At 25.1% G+C, this 26,098-nt stretch overlaps 3 protein-coding genes across 3 annotated transcripts; 1 reads left to right on the forward strand and 2 right to left on the reverse strand.

The window, feature by feature from the left end:
* Positions 1 to 40: 40 nt before the first annotated feature.
* On the reverse strand, positions 41 to 9,060 carry ZnT77C (Zinc transporter 77C). The gene is made up of 8 exons (XM_015322023.2): positions 8,902 to 9,060; positions 6,494 to 6,686; positions 4,128 to 4,250; positions 3,562 to 3,860; positions 3,188 to 3,432; positions 2,688 to 2,866; positions 2,513 to 2,599; positions 41 to 2,296 (listed from the first exon to the last, which is right to left on the reverse strand). Exons 2-8 carry the CDS (start codon positions 6,680 to 6,682, stop codon positions 1,886 to 1,888), a joined length of 1,533 nt encoding a protein of 510 aa, XP_015177509.1. The 5' UTR covers positions 6,683 to 6,686; positions 8,902 to 9,060; the 3' UTR covers positions 41 to 1,885.
* Positions 9,061 to 15,543: 6,483 nt separating this feature from the next.
* Positions 15,544 to 19,593, forward strand: LOC107066944 (uncharacterized). The gene is made up of 2 exons (XM_015322017.2): positions 15,544 to 17,622; positions 18,054 to 19,593. Exons 1-2 carry the CDS (start codon positions 17,282 to 17,284, stop codon positions 19,591 to 19,593), a joined length of 1,881 nt encoding a protein of 626 aa, XP_015177503.2. The 5' UTR covers positions 15,544 to 17,281.
* On the reverse strand, positions 19,565 to 22,840 carry LOC107066943 (leucine-rich PPR motif-containing protein, mitochondrial). Its single transcript, XM_015322016.2, is given in 4 exon segments — positions 19,565 to 19,771; positions 19,870 to 20,023; positions 20,096 to 21,588; positions 21,591 to 22,840. Coding segments are annotated over 4 exon segments (2,970 nt in total). The 5' UTR covers positions 22,822 to 22,840; the 3' UTR covers positions 19,565 to 19,679.
* Positions 22,841 to 26,098: the final 3,258 nt, after the last annotated feature.

A 26,098-nucleotide genomic window follows, 5' to 3' on the forward strand; every position in this document is an offset into this window, starting at 1 on the left:
AAGGAGAGAGAGAATACAAATTTGTTTTTTGTTCTCTCTCTCTCTCTCTCTCTCTCTCTCTCTCTCTCTCTTTCTTATTCTTTCTTTCTTCTTATCTTTATTTGAATTAATCACTATAACTGTTTCTTTAATCATTGAGACATTTGAAATTTCGTTCACGCATAACACTCGCCTTTCAAGAACCGGCATCAACTGGAAAGTTGAAACTGAACTGAAGAAACTACGCGCCATCGGTACATAGTAACTCTTTCACACACACACACACACAAATCCGGAAATCCACACGTACGACCCCACCCTTACTGCGTTCCATTGGAAGAAAGTGTTGCAACATATATTGTACAACGTCATCTCTCACAACATTGGTTTATTCTTTTTTGGATATCACGTTTGTATTTCATTCTATGTATTTACAGATTTCTTTTTATCTTTGTCAATCTTTTTTTGGTTTGTTTTATAAATGTATATGCAAATAAAAAAAATAACTAGCTTTTCAATTAATCTATTGGATACTTTTTAGCTTCTTTTTTTTTTATTCTTTTTTCTTTTTATTTTCTATTTATTATCTATTTCTTTTCTATTTTCGTTTATAGTTAATCGTTTACTTTTCGAAATTTATTTAACGTTAGTAATAATTTAAGAATAAGAAAATAAAAATCGCCGAGAAGATCGGTACTAAAAAGTTTGAATGAAATTTCTCAGTCGGTAATAGCAGGAGTCTTTTTTATCGACTCGACTTCAACCTTTTTTCTCTTTCTTTTTTTTTTTTTTTTTACAAAAATGTGTATTTTCTCTCTTATAAATTGCAATTACAATTTTGATTTTTTGTAGGGAAATTTTCTTAATGACATTAAAGAGAGAAAGAAAATATAAAAAAATAAATATAAAACATTAAAAAATTATAAAAAATAATAATCAACAAAAATGATCTGTTTATTGGAAAATAAATTATAATTAATTTTCAACTAATAATCGAACAATTTAATAAAGTTACCAACATAAAAAACTTAAAAAGTTCTATCTTCAATCGTGCATAAGTTAAACACATTTTTTTTTTTATATTTTTACTGACAATGAAAAAAAGTTTTGTGTGATAGCTTTTGATTTGGTGTAAAAAATTTTTGTATGAAGATAAAAAAATTGATTAAATTTAAATTTGATCATTATAATAGTAACATTTGATAATTGCAAATTGCATGATTGCAATGATATCTTAAATAATTAATTCAAACGATTGTTATATATTGTACATTGACAATAACTATAAATGGAGATCTATTTTATTATTCTTAACTATGTAATAATATCAATAGGACATGTTATTCACTACTTAAAAAATATTAAAACAATTTATATAATTGACAAATTTTTACACTCCTAATATCGATCCTTACATTATAAATGAATACGTAAATTACACCCAATTGTTCAAATACAACATGTCCAATAGTACAAATATCTTCGTTTGACTTTAATTAAAAACAAAATAAAACAATAAAACAATCAACGTAGACACATTCGTTAGGATTGCAAAAATGATTGATCTTTTGTACTCTGTGTATTTATAAAAGATTATTTTTATCTATCTAATAAATAGATATTAAAAAAAAAGAACGTCTTCAATTATAAAATTTTCTTTTCTAATTTTCCTTAAAAATCTAGAAATAAATTGATAAGACATTTCTATCAGTATGAACAATTAAAAATACTTAATACTAGAATTACAGTCTTATAGTTGGAAGATGTTTCCTTCCAAAAAAAAAAAAAACAAAAAAAAATAAAAAACAAAAAACAAAAATAAAATAAATTAAACAGAAAAAAAATTAAAATAAATATATGAACAAAGGAAGTAACGATTCTTGGTCGAGAAAATTATGATACAAAATTAAGATACGGTATCATGACTCGAGTCGTTGTTAGCAGCAGCAAGTTTTTGATCATTAACGTCGACGCTTATCGAATAGGAACTTTTATCGTTAATATTATCTTCTTTGTTTTGTACTTCATCGTTATTCGATTGGCACAACTCTCTATCATTTGGTCCACTTGTCGTAGGTGGTACTAATTTTGGAATTTCACCATCCGACATTTCACATTTTTTTAAATCTATTACCGGTGTAACATCATCATTAGCGACATCCTTTTCTAATTTATTAACGACTACGGTTATATCTTTTAAGGATTCCTTGGAAATCGATTTTTCTTCGAGTTTTTCTCTTGTACAACATTGCGATAAACTGCACAATTCACCATGACAACGTATCAAACAATCAGCTTTGTCTGCGTTCGTTGTTATCTATAATTAAAAACAAAATATATAATAAAATATGAACAACAACAAAAAAAAAATATATATATATATATATATATATATATAATATTATTATATTATTAATATAAATAATATTATATTATTAATATTAATAATATATTAAATTAATATTATAAATTCAATCTTCTTTCTATTTGTTTATTAAAACAATATCTGAAGAAATAAAATGACGTTTCAAACCTTATGAAATTCTGGTTGTATCGTCACTTGAGTTATACCTCTTTGGATAAAAAATACTGTGATTTGATCGATGATATGAGCAAAAACCTGTAAAAAACAACCAATGATTTGTTTTCTACTTTTTTTTTTTGTAAATTATAATCAAGAATATCATACACGTTACTTGTATACGTACCATTGGATTTAAAAATATTATATGAACTGTCGATATAATTTTCTGAGGTGTCAATTGCCAAACATGAAAATCGTGAACATCAACTATACCTGGAAATGCTTCAAGTAAATCTTTCTTCAATGAATTTATATTAATATGATTTGGTATGGTTTGCAGTAATATCATCGTTGATTCCTTGACTGAAAAAAAAATTACGATCATTATAATAAAATCTGTTAAATAAATAATATTTCATATTTATATTATAAAAAAAAAAACATATTTCATCAATAAAAAATAAAAATTAATATTTTAATGTCAAATTATTGATCCAACATTGTTTCGTACGATTATTTTTTTTTCTTATCACGATATGTGCATTTATATACTGCAAAAAAAAAATCGATAACAAAGAAAGAAAGAAAAAAAAAGGAAAAGAAAAAGAATAGATGTCATATCAATTTTCAAAATTCCTAAAACCTTATCTTATCGTGTAATACAAAATAAAAAATGATAATTACTGTACGGATAGCTCAGAACTAAGAGCGATATCGATGAAATAATGGCAAAAACTGGATCCAAATATTTGGCAACTCCTGAATCAGTAAAGTATACTAATGTTGATACTATCATAACGAAAAGGCAACCAAGAACATCTCGACATATCCTTCGTAATCCTTGAATCTTTGGTACTGCTAAAGGACTTCTTCTGGTTTGTTCTGCTAATTGTTGTTCACCTTCTACCTCTGGTTGTAATTTTACGTTCCTAAAATAAACAAATATTTTAATGAATACATATCATGAATATATATATATATATATATATATATATATATATAACAATTATGTTAATTTTATGACACAAATATATTAGACAAAATGAAATTGTTTTTACCTTCTAAATATGACATCCCCATTATTGGTGACGTGTAACAGTATTCCTTGATTAAATGTAAATCCACCAATGATAATATAACAAAAGAAATTAAGTAAAATTCCTGCTGCACCTATGCAAAATACAGCTACAGGATGATGCATTTCATCGAGATGATCAATATGAACCAATGTTTGCAATGCTTCGACAACCAAACAAAAACAAAATGATGCAAGTAGAATGCAACAAATCAACATTGTTAAGATATCGATTCTAACCCATCCAAAACTGTTTCTCATTCGCCTATCCGATCTTGATTGCTGTAAAAAATATTATATATTAAATATATATATTTTATTTACTTTTGCAAAATATATTCATTATTTTATTTATGAAGTAATAAATAACGAACGAATAAATTAAATATATTAATATAAATAATATAAATATATAATTTAAATTTATAATCAGTTTTTATAGTATCAACACATTTAATAAAAATTATTTAATATTAATTAAATTCAATTAAATATAATAATATGATATAGATATCATTTTTGTTTATATTTTATGCAAGATAATTTTACCTTTGTTTTCGAAGATAAAGAATTATTCGAACTATGTTCCTGACCGTCCAAACAAATCATTGAATTTCTAAGTGAACTACTTCTACTGTGGTAAACATTTCTGTAACGTTCACGTGGAGCATACTGTAAAATATAAAAAATAATGAATAATTTTTTTTTCTAATTATTAGAATCAAAAAATTGTAGACGTTAAAACTAGTATTTAGTTCTTTTCTTTATATTTCATATACGCTATCGATCTTACAATTAGTGAAAGAAAACTCCATTCAGAGATTAAGAGGAATATTTTAGAAGGGCCATAAAATCATAAACTAACTTAAGAATTATCCAAATATATTGGTGTAACGAAAACCTTTTGTGGAGTGTCTGGCCCTTTGAAAGGTTTCGGATTCCTATGTAAACATATGCGATACCATAAAAAGAAATAATATTTCGATATTCTAGAACAGGGGTCGGCAATCTGCGGCTCGCGAGCCACATGCGGCTCATTGGATGTGAAGCCGCGGCTCTTTAGTTCCATACGCAAATATTATTTATTTTATCAAAAAAAAAAAAAAAAAAAACATTTAAAAATTGTTCTGAATCGATTAACGAGGATTAAGCACCGATTCTATCTCTCAGCGACTGAGAGATGCGAATACTATTTATTGTTGGCAAGACAAAATTTTATGGCTCTTTAAAAACTTTGAAATTTTGTAAATTGTAATTTTTGACTCTTCCGAATTATTCAAAAGGTTTCCGACCCTTGTTCTAGGACAAAGTTCCTTTATGCATAGTTTCCACTACCAAAACATAGGCTGTACCCATCGGTAGACGACTATGGGGTGGATCCTTCTGCTATTGGTCAATAAGATTCATAATTTTCTTCCCTCTCCAAAGGGGTGTAGTTCATTTCTGATATAAATATGTGAAAAGAAGTAAGAGTGAGTCCTTAGTCCTTAATCTTCAGTCCTTAGTTAGTCTGTCTGTATCTGTCTGTATCTGTCTGTTAAATCAGTCATTCTGCCAAATCAGTCAGTTTATCAATCAATCAGTCAGTCAGTCAGTCAGTCAGTCAGTCAGTCAGTCGATCTTATATTTGTAACTCTTTTGTATTCTGTATTTTGTAACCACACCACTTTTTGTAAACTTCTGTAAATACGGTTCAACATCATAATTGAATATATTATACCATATAATATATTTCATCTTTATTTCTTTGTCTTAACCCCACTGAATATATTTTTGTTATAACAAGATAAATATGTTAATTGAATTAATTGAAATGATAGATATATAAATACATATTATATAAACTTTAACATATAAAATTCTAAACATCTAATTTTACATTGCACTTAAAATATTTAAAGATTATAAATTATTGACTACTGTACCCCTTCATCCCTCCCCTCCCCAAAAATTTTGAACTTATATTCTTTTAGATAATTAATATCTTAAAAAGACAACGTCATTTTTATCAAAACTCAACCACAAGACACGAAGTAAACATAACATTTGTAAAAACAAGAAACATCCCTTTCTCGGTTTAACCCTTGTCAATATTCTTCTCAAAATTAATCTTATCTAATATATAAAGCATAATATATTATAATTTATCTAACAATCATTAGAGAAATATTTCAATATTTTTTTTCTATTTTTTTCTTTTTTTAGTTTGTTTTTCCAATAAATTTCTGTGATAATGTAAAGAGAAATCTTATTTGAAAAAAAAAAATGACATACCACGAATAACAAAATAGAAATCGATCATTTCAAATTACGGAACACTTCAAGTGAAAGCGAAAAAATAATAAAAATGACATGAATATTGTCGGCAAGTACTTCTTATACTTAATAGCAACGTAATCGTTCGAGTGAATACTTACGAGAATAATGCATGCAAAACAAACGATTCGATAAAACAATACGATATACGTTTTTATTATTAAAACACAAATTGTTTCTAAATGTTAGTATATCAAGCTGTAAATAATGTCGTACAATACGTAAATTATATTTAAAAAAAAATAAAAGAACATAAAATTCTAATTTTAATGACAAATTCGGTCGTACTTATTTCCAATCTTGATTAGAATGTAAAAAACAAAACAAAAAAAAAATGAAATTAAAATTTATAAATAAAATAATGATTGATTATCGATTAATGATTGAATGAAAAAAAAATGTTCATTATACTATATATATATATATATATATATATATGAATAAAAGTATTTTTTTATATTATTAAAAAAAGCAAAGAGAGTATATAATATTGAATTAAATATTATTTAATTGTAACATTATATATTATAATTGAATAAAAAGATGAATAAGTTGAAAATTAATAATAATAATTAAATATATTGTAATATATTTATTACCTTGATCGAAACAAGACAACCAACCATAGCAATGATGTTGCATAGCATGTGATAAGCATTGAGAAGTAAAGTTAACGAGTGTGTAACATGACTGGCTACCATCTCAATGATGAAAAAAGCAACTGTGAAGAATACAACCAAGTACAACTGTACAGGCTGTAGTTTTCTGAACCACTCTTTCACCGGCATGACCCTGTAAAAAAAAAGTCACACAGTGAACGATTCTAGTTTTACTCTATTCATCTATCCTATCTATCTATCTATCTATCTTTCTATCTTTTCTTTTTCTAATACAAGTAAATAGTGAAAGAAACGATGTGTGTTGAATAAAATCAGTATAGTAATCCATACCACTGAGAAAATTACCGTTGACCGACCGATTCTAGACAACGGATCAGTTTTTCTATCAATCGTTTATCTTCCTTTCATTTACAAAACAAATCTCATTGATCTATATTTTTTTTTCTATTTTAATAATTTTTATAAATATGTATATATATATACATAAAAAATTTATAAAATGTATTAATAAAATTTATATATATATATATATTTTAATTTATATTATTTTTATGAAATTTAATTTATAATAAAATTATTATACTATAATATAATACTTATAAAATTTAATTTTTATATTATAATTTATATATTATATATAATTTTATATTTTATATTTATAATTTATATTTTAATTTATATATTATATATAATTTATATATTATAATATATTTATATTTTAATTTATATATTATATATAATTTATATATTATAATATATTTATATATTAAAATATATATTATATATTATATAGAAAAAAGAAAAATTGATCACAATGATTTTAAATAAAACTTGAAAATATTATATAAAAATATTTAGTTAAATAATAAAATAATGAAAAAAGAAATGATCTTAGTAATAACAAATTTTAGATAAATTTTATAATAATTTAAAATAATGTATAACGTACGATATATATATATATATATATATATATATATATATATATATATATATATATATATATAAATATTATTATTATTATTATTAATAAAATATCCGTATGAAGTAAAAACCAAGGGCTTTATTATTGACGAAAGGGGAGATTACGTTCTAGCTATTTATTTCAAGTTATCGCCAATGACACTAATGCGGGTGTCTCTTTCAGATCATGTTCGCTTTTAAAATGAAATGTGTATAACTAATCGTTGTATAATAATATCCTACTCATTTATCATATATATATATATATATATATATATATATATATAGAAAGTAAAAATCATAATTATGAAAAAAAAAATAAAATTCTTTTTTAAAACGATTGATTTCATTTTACAAATTCTTATTTTAATTTTATGTTTTAATGAATCATTATGTTTACGACATAAAACAAATTCTTTACATGTTACTAACTGAAATTATTTAATTTAAAATTACAAAAAAATATATATTATATTTAAAAAAAAAAAATCAAATCAAAGATAACTATTTTCATATCTGTTTTTTTTTTTTTGACAATAAAGTGTCATCTTTGATATTATCGAATACTTGAACTTTAAGCTCTTTGATCTACTTCTATTCTAGGATATCATAGTATATACATATAATATCTCAATAACGAATAGAAATAATAATAATAATATTAAAAAAAAAAATGTTGATTTAAATCGATAAACTTAAATTCTTTCGTTACGATCAAAATTTTGTATACCTTTCCTTTTAGAAATAACGAATTAAATGAGACTTCACTGTACATAATACAAATACACAAATTATATAGAATGGACCCCGACGTATTACGTTTCGTCGAATGATTTGGTAATTACGTATCTAATATAATGATCTACCCACGTCAATTACAATTATCTTAACAATATCCTATGAAATAATAGATTAACGTTCATCAATACTGTTTCATTAAAATAAAAACACGTGTTCATGATCTTATTCACGATACACCCAAAAACATTTGTAAATGTATCGATATATGAATAAAATATATATAAATTAAATGAACTAATAATCAAATAAAGTAAAAATATATTTAATCGTTAAATCGAAGAATTAACAAATGTACCAATAATTATTAAAATGATCTAAGTCATATATCTTTTGTTTATAATTTAAAAAATTAAATTTCAACGTTAAATGATTTCTATAAAATATTAAAATAACAAACACTATCTAAACAAATTTATTTCTTAATAATATCGTAAAAATTACGTTGAATTAATTTAATTTAAAATAATGTAATATGAAATAACAAACTAATTTTTATTTTATTTTTTTTTTTAATTTTAACTTACACCACTTTTATAATTATGAGCACAAATGATAAACAAAATCTAACGATTTTATATATCAAAATATAATAATTATTTCACCATTTTTCTTATTACACTTACAATTTCAATTATTTTCACAGATTTAGAAAAAAGAAAACTGTATATAAATTTTGAACAGTGTACACGACACCGTATAAACTTATGTGGAATTTATAAAAGTCACATCGATGATCAACACGAAAGGGAAGAAGGAACAACACCGACTGACGTTACCCTATAATCGGCTCAACGCTTTTTATCATCGAAGCTCTCTCTCTCTCTCTCTCTCTCTCTCTCTCTCACTCTCTCACTTACTCTCTCCTACTCTTTATTACACTCTTACAAACGTTCATCTTCATAGAGCCACTTGATAAAGAAAAGAAAAGCGAATGGGCTATGAGAATGAAAGTACACTATATATATACATACATATATATATACACATATATATATATCGAAATAATCAAAAATAAATGTCAATCTTATAGTTCTGTTTGTTGTTTGATTGTACCCCCCTTTCTCAACTCTCACGTCACTATTGAAAATAATTTTCTTTTTATTATTTTCAATTCTTATCTTATTGTTTGTTCCTTTTTAGTTATCCGGTTTTAGTTTAATTTTAATATTCATATAATATAAATATAATTTAAATTTAATTTTTTACTTATTAAATATAATTAACATTATATTTTCTTCTGTCCAAAATTTAGACATTTTAATATACAAATAAATATTTTTTCTATTTTTTTTTTTTTTCAAAAATTGTATGACGAGTAATGAAATACAATGAATCAAATTTTAATTAATTAAATTATGATTTATTCAAATCATCGATATATATATATATATATATATATATATATATATAGTTTATATGTTTTGTTTCAAAAGAATTTATACCTGAATCAAAAACCGGTTGAAGATGATCGGTTTAAAATTGCAATACTTATTTATATCCGATTCGTAGAATGATTCATGGTCGTTGTTTGTTTCTTTTTTTTTAAATTCACGAATGAACAGTGACACTTTTTTCGTAGGCGTAAGATTTGTACACTTGAAAATAAAAATCAAATGGACAGGTATATACGCACGAACACAATATATATATATATTTAAATTCGTCAAATTAAAAAACAAAAAGAAAATAAAAAAGATTTTGTTGTGTGCTGCAAGAATTGTCACAAAGATGACAAATTTCAATGCTCGGTTAAAAACGGTTCAATCCCGTCACGCTAATTTGATACCAAAACACGTGTTTTATACAAAATTATGTAACATCGAGTACACGTTGTATTTTTTTTTTTTATATTTGGTTAGCAATGGAATCACTAAAATTGATCCTTTTTTTTATTTTTATTTTAATTTTTTAATTTTTATAGTAAGAAAAAGAAATAGTAGTTTTAATCCGACCTATTTAATTATTACAAAATAATAATTTTTATTTAATAGTTTAATAATAATTTATATTAAATTGATATACGATTAAATTCGTATATTTATTTTTTATGAAAATATTAATTTATTTGTAAAATATAAATTTATTTTAAATTTATTTGATATATTTATATTTTAAATATAAATTTATTATGTATTAAAACAAATTTACCTAAAAATTAATACGACCTATTTAATTAATAAAAAATAATAAAATAATTTATAACATTAATAAACGATTGAATTTCTACGATTTAACATAATTCAACTATTTAGATTGACATTTAATTAATTTTATCCAATATAACATTACGTGTAACCTACATACAATGTGCTTACAAAAACCTTTGATTTTTTTTACCAAACATCAATTATATTATTGATCCAATTGGCGAATTTTGAATAAACTAAATTCTTGTATAGATTTAATTTTTTTTCGTAGGTATACACGTGTACGTTGAGCGTTCCCTTTAACTGACATTTGTTCATAGTGAATTTGAATTGAGCGTGTTAGCTTTACAAGGAAAGTCAGATGTGGATCCAACAACAGCCGAGTTAGTTGCGAACATCCGGTCACGGTAATAGCCTTTGAACTATAATTCGTCCGCTCCTACCGATCATCTCGCTATAGTTCTCTCTCTTTCTCTCTCTTTTACCAACCTTTACCTTCCATCTCATTATTTTTATTCAGAATTTTAAACGATTTCGAGTATCAATTGATTTAATCGTCTAAATAAATCTCTAAACATTTGCAATGTTTTTTCTTTCAAACGAATTACAAAAATCAACGATAGTTATTAAAATAAATTTTGTTTAAAATAAAATAAATCAACTTACGTATGAAAAAAAAAATAAATAATTATATTAAATAATATAAAAAAAAAATAAAATATTATTTTTATTTAACAAAATTCGTTAGAAATAATTTTATGTATGATCACAAAAAGGAAATAATTTATTTGAATACAAATAAAATAATCTTTCGTAAATTCGGTTGAATATTAAAGTAAAAGTGTTTAAACAAACTTTCCTTACGAATGATATTATACATAAAAAAAAAAAAGAGAAAAAAGTTACTCACGTATTTCGAAAATGTTCTTTTTGCGAAGAATTCTCAACGTTCGTGAGAAAAAGAATCACTATAAGACTTATGTTTAGAATCACACATAAAGGTAGTCTCGTTCTTAAAGTAATTTTTCTTCAAAGACTTTCTCTCTCAAGGTCCAACTAAACGAAACTCTTTTATCCTTTTTCTAATCGTACGAAAAAAGGAAGAGGAAAAAACAATTTCGAAGTTCAAAGTCAAATTAACCAAACTTTCTATTGGAACATAAATAACTTCGTGTTTAATATGATGATACATTTAATTTTACTGTTTCAAATAATTCCAAAGGTTTGATTGCTATTCTACACACGTTTTTCAATTAAACTAATCTTAAACAACTCAACTATTATCTTCTTTGATATCAGACCAAGTTGTTTCTTTTACTTTTAAAGACTGACCTCAGATTGAGTCCAACAAAGATAATTTCTAGATAACAAAGTAGACCTAAATTCGACGTTTGAAGTTTCAAATAATGTTTGACAATTACACATATTTAATTTATATATAAATACAATTATTAAATAAAATAAAATTATGAAATAAATAAATTAATAAAAATCTGTTATACAATATTATTAAATATATATTATTATTATTATAATTTTAATTAAGTAATATATTAAATTTTAATATTATTTTAATTTTAATTAAATAATATATTAAATTTTGATATTATTTTAATTTTAAGTAAATAATATATTTAATAATTTAATTTATTATTAAATATAATATTATATTTTTATTATTTAATTTAATGTAATTAAATTATTGTAATTAATAATATGTACATGCATAATTTAAAAAACATGTACAATATAAGGTAGCTATGTGATATAAAATTAAAATATAAATTAGGCTAAATGTTCTACTGACAAAAAAGATTTTTTGATAAAATAAGAGAGAAGGTGAGAGCAATGACCTTGATGGCATACAGAATAGACTCGGATAACGGATGGCGGGGTCCTGAACAGTTGGACCAACTGCATCCAAGCTTCTGAGCCTGGTTTGCATGACTATAAGACGACCAAGGTCACAACATTAACAGCGAGGAGGAATTGACGAGATTTTTTATTATTATTTTCAAATATATATTTTTTTAAATTCAAATTTAATCATAATCAATGTGAGTGTGTGTTAATAGTGTGAATAAATTGTGAAAGAAATAAAATTGTTATAGAAATAGTGTAATACAGTTGTAAATAGATACAGGTATGTGTTGAGAATAATTTTTTTAAATTATACTTTTGTAAAAATTGTTAAACTTTGCTTCTGCATTTTTTATCATTTCACACAAAAAAAAAAACTCATAAAAAATTGTAATGAATTAATAAATAAAGAAAGATGTCCAATATATGAACAAATTAATTTTTTGTTTGTGCATATATTCACACATTTAACAAATTTAATTCAATTCTATTGATTTAAATTAATTTTATAAAATATGTAAATTATTTTACATTTTAGATCTCATTTCTCCAATTCTAGACTTTTATCAATTTCTCCTCAAGTTAATTTATTTTATATAATCGAACTTCACGCTTGATTCAACAAGATTTTCACGTCTATCACATAATCTGTTCAATCACGTAATGATTAAATAATAACCATAAAATTTATTATTACGAATGTTATTACTTTATTATTATTATTATCATCATTATCACTAGATCGTGGGTCATCGAACTACATATTAAAAGAAACTTAAAATAATCCTTGTCCTTTTAAAATAATACTTTTAGGATCATTAGAAATCAATGATTATACAATTTTTTCCTTTTCCTATCAAGAAAATGACGTAACGTTTAACAGAAACATAAGTTCTAACCTTATCGTTATCTCATCTTCTTACTAATTAATTTTTCATCATCAAGAAGGTCATCTAACATATATTCAAAAAAAAAATTGTATTAGTACAATTCGATAAATAATTTCAAATATATTGAAAAATAATTACGATTGATATATATATATATGCACTTTTGTTAGATTATTATATTAAACTAGAAAATTTACTATGGTTACACACACTCGTCGAGATAAGAGATCACTGATAGACAGTTTCATTTCTTATGTTTTATCTTTGATTATTATTTACTCTAGGAGTACGTACACGTATTTAATAAAAATAAAAAAGTGTAACGCGGAGTTACACGATTTTATATTTTCCCGCGTTTCATTATTTTTCCTATTTACGTAAAAACAAGTCGAACATGAAAAGATGCATCGTGTAATAATGAATTATTCAAACTGCATACAACTTTGCAAGTACCTTTTGAAGTACGCATAAATATTTCACAATCAAGGACGTATATTTTAATTCATTGAAATAACAAAAAGATGTCATTATTTCAGTATAGTAATTTTCAAACTGATATTTTTTTCAATCCTTAAATTGGTCCAAGAAATCGAGTATCTTGCCAGGTCGCCTGATCTCACCATCCTTTGCATTTTTTTCTATGGTTATATTTAAAATTCAGAATATATGTCATCCAACCGGTTTTAATAGAAGAACTTCGGCAGTGCATAGTCGAAGAAAGTCGTCGGATTGCACCGGAAGTATTGCAAAATATTTCACGTATCACTGATTGAAAATTTTTTATCAATACATGTAGAACAGTGTTACACACATTTTGAAAATTTATTGAAATAAAAATTGTTATTAAAATCTAATTTGTATTTTAATGTACATGAAACAACACTTTGTTTATTAACAATGAAAAAACAAAATTGAATCAACATTTCCATTGGAAAAATCATTAAGATATTTTATAATAATTTTGATAGAAAAATGTTTCATTAAAACACCTTGTATATATGTATATATAAATTATGAGAACGCGAATACACTTGAACACATGCATAAGTAAATGACGTTGAAAGTAAATGCGTGAACGTGTACAATTATTTACGGAAGTAGCATAAAGAAGCTCCATGCCATTCACCTGATTTCGTTCAAGACTTCGCTCTCAAACCTTTCTCCAACTTCTCTTTTCTCGAAACTTCATGGTACAGATTCACGCATTAATTTTATACATTATCATTAGTTTCACGTTAGAAGAAATACACCTAGATATTGCTAACAATAAAAATATTATAGAATAAATACTAAAAAAAAACTTTGTATTACTTAAACTGTTTTATTATTTAAAACTAATTGTAATACTTTAACTCGTGGTATCAAAAAGAAACAAAAAAAATAAACGTAACGATTTCTCCATTAGAAAAACAATTGTTCCTCTAACAAAATCAAATTAATTATTTGTTTTACTATTTCTATATAAGTAGCACAAATTGTTAACAAGTTGAAAGAACTCAAAATAAATGTTTTCTTACCTTGAATGATTTGATTGGCCATCGGAGAATCGAAAAAAGGAAGTTGGATCAGCGTTAACTTGAATATGTTCTTCCTTCGACGACGTTGAAACGATTTTGTTACCGGTGTCCTTAAGTGTCATCCTCTTTTTTCTTTTTTTTTATCCTTTCCCGCCAATTTTCTTCTCTAACGAACGTCGAGTTCGCGTTGATCATGCAAGTCGTATGAGTTCTTATTCTTATACGAGATATTTTTTTTGTTTTTATTTATATATATATATGCGTACCTCGCATTACCCTCCTTTCCAGCGGCAACAACTATCACCGTCATTAGAATCACAGAGAGAAACGTAAGACACGCACGTCGCGTTAAATATTGGAAACTACTGGGACGAACATTGACGGATGCTGCATGATCGAGATCTAAATATGGTAGATTATTTAAAATGTCTTTTTTTATTTTATTTATTTCCTTTTACAACACATGTCACCTTGTTATTATACGTCATAAATCATCGAGACGCCAAATTTTCTTTTCTATTTTCAACTTTATTATTTCGCATATATCAATTTACCTTAATTTTACATTATTTATTTTATTATTTAATTTAAATTTAAAAAAGAAAAACAGTAAAAAAGGAAATATATACAATGCAATTTTGAAATAATCTACGGGGTTTCCTGTTTTACCGATAGTTCGTTGGATCGTTCGTAGATCGTAGCGCCAATGCTAATGACAAATTTAAAATGGCAAATATTAATGAATTACATATATGTATATAAGTAAATATATAAAAACTCATTTCATAATTTTTTTCATTATTTAATTAAATGATGATTAAAAGCACCCAATCAGATTGATATTAATTGTATTTTATATTAAAATATTTCAATAATATAATTAAATCGCAAGTTGTATTACCTTGCACGATGCTAACGACATCTGAATATACCCGCTAATACGATGGTTCTTGATTGACTAATTTAAATGTGGAAAATTCAACAGCATTATTTTTTCGTATTTCTATATCGTCAAATGAGTTTATTACATGTTTGAAAACCCATCAAAACTCCTTGAAAATAAATATATATATTTTGTATTTAAATGGGCACAATGCATCAAAAGAAATAGTTTAATACGAGAGATAAGATTGAATATCATTGATAACATGGTAAAAATGATATAAATTTGTGATAAAAAGAAACGAGAATGCTTGTCGACGATTTTACGATTATTTTTGGTACCTTTAAATATACCAAAATTAGTTGGGAAAAGTGGTGAGGGAAGAGTCAGTGAAGGGGTGGTGGAAAGGGTTGGTCAATGCGTGGTGAAATGGTTGGTCAAGGCGTGATGAAAGGGTCGATCAAGGGCTGGGGAAGGGAGAAGGCTATATAAGGGAACTCGCATACAAAGTGCAGCGGGTCAGTCTGAAGTTGAATTTTGAGGAAGATTGTACTCTGATCATATACTGGGTGTTTTTAGATAACAATATACATTCCTTTTAATTAATTAACAATTATTTTAATATCCTAATACATTTTAATTACATTTCAGATTGTTTCAAAGTATTTACATTTGTTTAAACGTTGCATACCTATTAATGTACTTTGAATAAAAAATAATTTTTTTCTCTTTATTTATAGGTTTCATAGAACAACGTATAATTGTATGATTTATTAATTATTTTACTTGATTTTATATAGATTGAAAATTATTTATATAAATGTATATAGATTATGTATAGATAATACGTGCATATGTTAAAGTTATTCTACGGTGTGTTATTTTTCAATAGAATAAACGATGTTACTTAAATTCTATTCAAGTTGTTCATTTATCATTTTGTTTTTTTGGATATTTAAACTTTCCTTTGTATTCTCGATAATAATTTTAAGAATTTTTCAAATGGAACTCTTATGGTTAAATTCATTTCTTTGAATTATATTCGGATGTGGGCATGTTTAGGATGCACATCCTTCCTGGGTCTTCAGAAGTGATTACCTCCTCGTGGTTAGACATGGTCAATGGATATTACTTTCCATGTAATATTTATCATATTTTGTTATGTTATACATTCCATGGCAAGTAAAATCTATCTAAAGACTGCTTATCATAAATATTATAAAGATAATTAGTTTCTTTCATTTTCCCAATTAATATTATATTCAAATTCCATCATCGGTTAAATTCATTTAATTATCAATGCAATTAATTAATGCACTTTTTTTTACATTTCGTATTTTACTTGTGTTAGTTATGGTAAAATCTTGAATTCGAAAAAATTAAAAATTTAAAAAAAAAAAGATTTATTTTTCTTGAACAAAATTTCGTATAAAAATATTCGATTTTTTAAAATAATTTCTGCATAAAAATGAAGCTTTTGTCATTGACTGCGTTCAAACAATATCCTCTTGCATTATTTCCCATGCGTCATATATTGTATACTACTTATGTTAGTTGCCATGACAGTAAGAATGAAAACATTGAATGAATGAATCAAACAACGCTACATTTCGTATTTCCTTTCATTCTTGTATCGCTCATCAGAGATAAAAGTGGACAAGAAAAAAAAAAAAGAAAAATTATCGATCAGTATAACTCAGTGTCCAATGAATTTGGAAAGAATAGAAAGTGCGAAACAAATGGAAAGGCCGGTAACTCATTGGCGTCGAGAAGCTCTCGAGAAGAGCGTAAAAAGAATCGAAAGTAAAGAAATGGAAAGACCAACGTCTAGAAGAGGTATCAAAGAAAATTTAGAAGATTATAGTAACTTTCGACCTGGAACACCTGCCAATCCTCGAAATACTATGACAGTTCGAGCACCATCCGCTTCTATTTCGAATTTGACACGTTTAAATACGGGATTGTCGATTTCCGCTTTGGAAAGACCCATCACTCAACATGGAATTGCTCCAATTCGACCTGGAACTGGTAGATCCTCAATGACAAGGTTTGCCATTTTTTTAAACTTGTTATCGGAGTGATATGCATACAAAATGAGTCAATAAAAAATACCATCTTTTTTTTTTATCTTTCTTTTGAAATAACTTTGATTGAATAACAAAAAATATTCTAATGTATTACGTAACATTGTAAAGGACATATCTGATTTATTACGAAGAAAACAAATTATCATATTTTACTTCTTGATTCGCCTTTTTATTAACAATATCGTCGAATTAGGATAGAAAAAGCTCAAAGTTCTTCGATGTTTCAAAATAAAAAATCAAACACTATATAATTCATTGATAACATTAATAAATAACGAGTTATTTTAAATGATAATTTTTGTTAACTCATCCTGCATATATCTTTTTTAATAAGTTGTCTAAAGATGAAGTATTTTTAATTTAATTTATCTTTTTTTTTCTTATCATACAGACAAGTTCAGGATAAAAGATATTATGAAGGATTGATACAATTAAAAATGAGAGAATTATCTCAAGAGATGACTACTATCTTACGAGACATCGATATGCAGAATAAAGAAAGGGCAACAATATTGCATTACGATAAAAGGGCGAAAGATTTGGCAGCGGAATTAACGGCATTACAAGGTGAACTCGCCGATTATAATATTGTCGTAGATAAAATGAGTTTGAATATCGATAAGGAATCAGTAGATCAAGAGGCTAAAGAACTTTCGTTGAAAAATGAACGATCCATGGCCGAGATTGAGGAAATGTTTGAACGTAGACAAGAAATGGAACAAAGATTACGTAAAACGGAAAAAGAAATAGAATTGGAGAGACAACGTACGGAAAGATTGGTCGAAATGATGGATCCAACAATGAGAGAAAAGTACGATGAACTTATCAAAGAAAAACATCAAGTTGAAAAAACGATCAATGAGATGCAGCAAGAATTTGATGAATTATCGAAGGAACATAGCAATTTGGAAGAACAAATAGCACTGTCTCCTTTGAAACAGGAAGCTGTCAAGTTGCACATTAAGATAATGGATGCTGAAGAGAAAAGGGATAAACTTAGGGACGAGGAAAAGAATAGAATGTCTCCTGAAAAAGAAAAAGAACAATTGTTGTTAAAAATAAAACAAGACAATATGGACAAGTCAGCTGCGGAAGCTCAACTTGCAAGTAAAAAGAAACAAATAGCCGAATTGGAGGAAGAATTGGAACGATTAGAGACTGATTTGGAAGATGGTAGAACTGAGAAATTAACGAAATATAAAGAATTGCAAAAACGTGAAGAAGTTATGGAACAATTTGCTTCAACTTTTGAAATAAATAAAGCAGAGGAAATGGATAGGATTAAAAAATTAGAATTATCGATCGTAGAATATTTAGAAAGAATATCTAATGCCGATGATAATAGAAATTTAACGAGGAACGAGGAAATATTGATTTTAAATAAATCCAATAATGATTATAATTACGATTACAATTACGACAACGAGCGTTTACCGCACGATCAAAGTTTTGAAATGTTAGGCAATGATTATATCAAATTACAAGATACATTGCGTAAATTAGAAATATTAGAGCATAAATTGAAATCAGAAGTACGTGATTTCAATGAACAAACCAATGACAGAGAATTCGAATTAATAAAATTGGAAAATTTAAATGGTTTTAAAATGACAAGTCAAATGAAACACGAAGATGCGAATGCTGAATATAAAAAATTAATGAACGAGCAAAAAATTAGCGAGGAAGAATTAAAAACCGTTAAAGATAATTATAATCAAATAAAGGCGCGTTTTAACGAAAATCGAATTTTTCTTGAAATTGAGGCACTTGACAAAAAATTATCTAATCTAAAGGAAGAAAATAAGAAAAGCAATGATTTACTTCAAAGGCAGAAAGAACACGTTGATTTTTTACCACGTAAACAGCAAGCCTTGAAATTAATGAAAGAATATGGTACAATACTTGAAAACAATTTCAAAAATCTTTATTAAATTATTAAGCTTTTCTTACGCGATATACTTTCAAATTCTGTTCAAATTAGATACACGCACATACAGAAGTTGAATCTTCTCTATAATTACATTTTAATTTCACTTTTAGATATTGGTATTGATTCAGCTTCCATTTCCTTTAAAAATGCAGCGTATCCTTTGTTATCTCTTCTTTCAGCTGTTAATAATCAGATTTGTAAAGAATATAATTAAAGATATTTTCTTAAATTCATTTAGATAAATATTTGAAGAATACTTGAGAAAATATTACCATACCATAAATCGAAAGGATAAAATTACACAAACGGTTCATTTCTGTCCTTTCCTCATTCTTGATAGCTTTAAATATATTTAATGATGTATCAAGTATATCTGTATGAGTTTCGTTACGAAGATCGTGAATCAACAATTTCATTTGCACATTATTTATCTGAGAAAAAAAATATATGTATATAGTAAAATATAATATAATATAATATAATGTATGATAAAAATATAAAACCTTAAATATTGTTGTTATTTCCGAAATTTTACCACATGTTGCATATGCCTTAATCAATTTTACTACAGCCACTGGCTCTCCGTGAATATCATTTATACATTTTAAAATTTCTTTTATTTTATCTCCAATATACGTTAATGATAAATCAGTTGAATTATGGATTAATATTTCTAATAATTTTTGTTTTAATGGGGCTTTCTTATATTTCTTTGCACAGTTAATAAAAGTATCCATAGCAGATTCTATGTCGTTTCTCATAAGATGCCTTTCAATCAAAGGAATAAACAAAATATTTTGAAGTTTACAATAATTTTTTTCAAATAGAGTTAATAACATTTTTTCTGTATCATCATGACGTTCGCTTTCAGCTATTGCTGTCAATAACTTTAAACAGTAAGAATCACTATTTAATGATATATTAATACTTTTAGTATTTTCAATTACATTAAATGCATCTTCTACTCTATTGTGTTTCACCAAAGAAATAGCATACTCTAATATTTTATTAGTATCCAATTTAAATTGGCTGTGTTTAGTTTTAATTTCATTTAATTCAGCTTCAGCTTTATCCAACAGATCATTTTTTACATACAAATGAAACAACCCTGCTCTCATTCCTGCTGTCCAATCGTAGTTATTTGAAATAATCTCTTCCTTTATTTTTTCGGCAGCTTCTAAATTACTTTCTTTACAGTATTTGTCTAATAATCTCTTTGTCACACCACGAATGTTCATGTTTTTAAATTTAAGTTCTAACAGAAGACTATTTAGTTGTTCTATGTCCATTTTTGATGGATGAGGATTCAGCGATAATATTAAGTTAGAGTTATTTTGTTTATATGTGTTATATACCGAATTTAAATCTATTTCTTCATTGTTCAATAAATTACAAACAGTTTTTAATTCAGCTGCATCCGTTGTTATGTCAAAAATACGTTTCAACATAACATCGGCCTCTGACTTCGATAATTTCACATTATGTTCTTTTAATATTTGTAAAAAATTAATAAGCCGCTTCAAAGTTTTACACTCAATTGCATCATTTAGTAATGCCTTTAAAATATACAAATATGGTGGTTCCTTTATATAAGGTATCTGTAGCATTATCGATACATAATTTGATGCATTGATTGCTTTTTCATATCCTTGAACAAGAGACTTTTCTAAGTAAGAATCACAAAAATCAAGTTTTATTTTCAATTTAGACAACACAAATATTAAATCTTTAAGTCTGTTATTGTCCAAAAGAAATGCACATACACTTCTTACCACAGTGAGAAAATTAATCTCTTTTTGTTTCAATTCTGTTATCGTCTTCATGGGATTAATTACATTTATGAAAGGAAGTACATATTCAATGAGCGTATTCTTGTCTACCTCTACATTTAAAGATATCATGTGTGAAATAAGAGAATATAATTCGTTTGCATTTTTCTGCGCTTGTAATAGCAAAGGCCAATAATAATGACTACGTACTGGGATGTCATTTTTTTCATATCTTCAAATAAAGTAAGCGCCAATGATCTTCTGCCATTGTGCATCGCAATTTTGGTAGCTTCATTTATGATATGTGGAGAACAATTATAATTGATGATTTCACGTATCATTTGTAAAATATCTTCATCTGATTTATTCGATTGAATATCTTCATCAACAAAACATTTAACATATTCTACATAAGTATCTATAACTTCTGGACTAGAAGAAAGATTACTTAATATCTTAATAGTATTTATTCTGTCGCCAGTATGTATAAGTTCAATAATATTATTAGTAATTAGATTTAATTCATTTAACTTCAACGACTTTGGTAGAAATGTTAAAATACTTTCTATGTGTTCTCCATGTCCATTACGACTAAGAATTTTAATAACTTCCATAATGTTTATAGTATTTGGATGATATTTTTCAAAAGTTTCCATAACATTGGAAATATTGCCTACCTTTGCAAAACCATATGCTAAATAAATATAAGTATCAGGTGATGGCATAATCTTATTAGATTCCATTTTCTTAATTACTTCTTTAGCCTCTTCAATGTTTCCTTGCATTGCATATACTTTGACAATCATATTGAATATTTCTTTATCCCAAGTATCTAAATTTTCTTTCATTTTTGATATTATATCACTAGTGACTAATAATTCAACATTTTCTATTTTCGAGATTAAATTCAACAGAGAACAATATATACTCTGATCAGGTTTTATGGTCATTTTATCTAAAAATTCACGTGGATTTATAGATTCCAAATTTTGTGCATAAACTCCAAGTAGACAATTATAATGTTCCAAAGTTAATTGACAACCTTTCTTTTGAAGAAGATTCCATACTTGATTAGTTAATTTTTGTCTCGTTGGTAAATCAACATCAGGTAATGAATTACCACAACATTTGAGTAATATTAAATCAATATCGTTTGGCAATGGATTGTCTGTTTCATCATACATTTGTATAATTTGTTTTAAATCTTCCAAGTATACTTTTCCATTTCGAAGATTTATGCACAAGTCAACTACTTCATTTTTTAACGTGTTTGATAATAATGGAGTTAAATTAGTAGTGCTATAAAAATTAAACTGTTGTTTGTAGTGACATTTGTAAAAATAAATAAACTCTCTTTCTTTAGAATAGTACTTGTCTAATCTATAATATTTAGGATGACAGTTCATGTACGTTTTATTAAAACTTTTTAAAAATAAAAAATATCTCTTACTTATAACCATATTCAAAAGAATTTGATTTTTATTAAATAGTTATGTTATGAAAGTGATGTAGAAAGATATTTTTTATTTAGAACATGCATCACACTACATATTCCTTAACCTCAAAATTATTTATTTTTATGTTCTTATCGGTAGCGCCAATTTATCGGTCGATAAATAAGATATCTACCTATGCAACAATAAATAATATTTTTAAAATAATGTTACTTAAAATTATTATGTTAAATTGCATTTTTTTCGAAATTCCTTTTGATTATTTTTATTTAAGAAATCATACATTATCCAAGTATTAACAAGGAAATATTAAAGGTAATACAAAAGTAAATTTTAGTTTATTTTACTGTTTCAAGATGTCACCACTTACTCTATCATAGAATCATTTAACTAACGTAGCGGGAAAATAAAGAAAATTCAAAATAGGGAAATAACATTACAAATTATTCATATATTATTCGATAATTAAATTAAAACGTATCAATTAAAAATGAATTTTTTTTATAAAATAAAGAAAAAACAAATGAGGAATTTATTTAATCCTTTCTACGAATTCGTAAAAAAAAGGAAAAGTAATAAAAAAGAAAATACAATTTTATTATGGAAAATAATATGGAAATGAAAACAATTTGGATGTTAACGGAATCTAATGTTTTTTATATTTTTGTTTGTTAAAATATTCATTTATTTGAATTGTATCAGATAGTAAAAGTAATGAATTTCCAGAGATAAATTTTGTTTTTATTGATTAATATTACAGTAAGTTACAGTAAGCATCAAGAGATAAATATAATATTTGAGAAGAAAAAAAAATAAAGCAGTACACTTCACACGTTATCAAATTACATGCATCGATTACAATGTACAAGAAAAACAGCACACGCACGCATATACATGGATGATATGAAAAGTTTTGAGCCTACTTTGTAAGAAACCATGTTATTATTTTTTCGATAAAATTAAATTTGATTGAAAAAAAAAAAAAAATTGGAAATATTTGTTGTAGCTCAAAACTGTTCAATCCATCCACTTACATAAATACACGATGATTACAGATGAATAAATAAGCGAATAAATAGAAGATTAAATAATTATAACGGGTTACATATAAATGTTCAAACACTCGATATTTAAGAATAAAATATCTAATCTAATTAATAATCTATTATAATGATATAATGTAGTATATAATGGTATTATATATTATATAAATAATAGTGCACAAATATTTTCTATCGTTGTTTATCTACAATATTACTTTGAATAATTTTATAAAATAATTAGATGTTTACACGATTATTGTTTTTCTTTTTTCGATATGAAAAAAAAAACAAAATAAAATATTTTACAATTAAAATAAAAATATAATGAGAAAAATTATTAATAATAATTGATATATGCTTGTAAAAGATGTATACACAAATTTTCTTATTACGAACGTACATTGACTTAAAAATAATTCGACATTAAGATTAAATTAATATATAATTATTGTCTTACAAGCTTATATTTTTAAGTTCTAACGTCCACGGACTGAGATCGAGTACCCTACTTGTATTCAAAAAAAAAAAAAAAAAAAAAAAAAAAGAAATAATCATAAGTAGACAAATCAATTTACATTTGAATACTTTCGGGTTTGCGTCCAGGAATTTTCTTGACTAGATTCCACTCATATTCGGTATAATATATCTTTGTGTATTAATCTTTTATATACAGGTATATTATGGTTTTTTTTTTATGACTTCTTTTTAATGACTAGATTTTTTTTTATTCTGCGACTAAACATTTCAGCGGTTATTTATTTTATATATTTTATATATTTTTTATTGTAAGAGAAACTATTCTTTTTGTTTTGCTATTCGAAATCGGGTTGCAAACTACTTTTTTTTTTTACTTTGTCTCTATGGATTTGCAAATAGATGAGATATTTTATCCCGTTTTTATTTATTAATATTTATATCTTTATTTTGCTATTTTTTTTTTTTTTTTTTAATTTTCTTTTCTCCTATTTTCTTTCTATCCGTTTAATACTTTTGTTTCTTTTTTATCTCCTTCACAAGGCGTACTTACTTAACTTAAAAATTTGATTTATTACTCCGAAAAAGTAATTGCATATAAATTTTGTAATTATTACAAAATTAATCTTATTAAAATTAATTAAATAATAAATTAATTAAATAATAAATTAATTAAAATTATAAGCACAGCCACGTAATATTTGTACATCGGTGAGAATTTGTTTTAGAATGATAATAATTCGTAGAAAAAGATGAATATTGTAATTAAATCGGTGAACTTTTCTTAATTGTATTAATTTAAAAAAAAAAAGAAAAAAAGGAAAAAAAAAGAAAAAAATAATTCAATAAAATTCAGATCAAATTACAATAGTTTCAGATCTATCTACAATTATTTATATTAAATTAATCTTACTTAAATGTTAAATATACTTTTTTATATAGCTGCCTTATAAGGGACAATCTCGTATTAGATTACCGAAAAAATTATCAATAAATTACAAATATATTTCTGTATTTATATACATACGTAAAATGGGATGTTTAGCCAATCAGAAATGCCAAAAAAAAAGAAAATTAGACAAAAATTGACAAAACGTAATTGTAAAAACGATTTCGAGGTTCTAAGATAAATAAATATTTATTAAATTAACATGAAAAAATAATACTAATTCCTAAGGACATCGAATATTATCGTATATTTGAAAATCATTCTAATTTCACTTTCGTTTTGGCATGAAGAAATTTATTGTTTCTATGGCATCGCATCCACGGGCAGTGATAAGTTATGGCGGAATTATATAATATATGTGTGTTATATAATTATATGATGAAAAACATATCATACCTATGTATTGGGAAAAAAGAAATTTATTATTATTATTATTTTTTTCGTTAAATGACTGTAGTGATATATATCTCGTAAATATTGACCAAACAAATTTAAATTTACGTTCATTGAAAAAATAACATTTCCTATGAAAGAAAAAATATATTTTTACAATTTTTTGATTGATCGATTCGATTGAATTTTGAGTTATGACGTGTAAATGATAGAAATTAACAAAGAAAAATTGTATATGTTTTACAATTTTGTCCAGAAACTTTGGCAACTTTATTGGAAAGTTTTGATGCAATTCATTTGTGGTATTCGAATTTTTTTGTATCAAACGATTATCATTTTTTTTTTATTGTTTAAAAAATTTTCGTCGAAAAACTGGAAACAAGATTTTTATGATAAGTTATCTTTAAAATAGTAACGAAATTCT

Source organism: Polistes dominula, unplaced genomic scaffold (assembly GCF_049000335.1).
Source record: "Polistes dominula isolate Pdom_NZ unplaced genomic scaffold, Pdom_raw_medaka contig_28, whole genome shotgun sequence".
Taxonomy (NCBI): Eukaryota; Metazoa; Arthropoda; class Insecta; order Hymenoptera; family Vespidae; genus Polistes; species Polistes dominula.

What these genes read in the sequence shown, in the direction of transcription:
- ZnT77C (XM_015322023.2), bottom strand. Translation starts at nt 6,682, where the DNA reads ATGCCGGTGAAAGAGTGGTTCAGAAAACTACAGCCTGTACAGTTGTAC. An exon ending in GTTGTCTTGTTTCGATCAAG is followed by an intron (nt 4,251 to 6,493) that starts GTAATAAATATA and finishes TATATTTTACAG; the next exon opens with TATGCTCCACGTGAACGTTA. An exon ending in TACAACCAGAATTTCATAAG is followed by an intron (nt 2,297 to 2,512) that starts GTTTGAAACGTC and finishes TTTTAATTATAG; the next exon opens with ATAACAACGAACGCAGACAA.
- LOC107066944 (XM_015322017.2), top strand. Translation starts at nt 17,282, where the DNA reads ATGAATTTGGAAAGAATAGAAAGTGCGAAACAAATGGAAAGGCCGGTA. An exon ending in GGTAGATCCTCAATGACAAG is followed by an intron (nt 17,623 to 18,053) that starts GTTTGCCATTTT and finishes CTTATCATACAG; the next exon opens with ACAAGTTCAGGATAAAAGAT.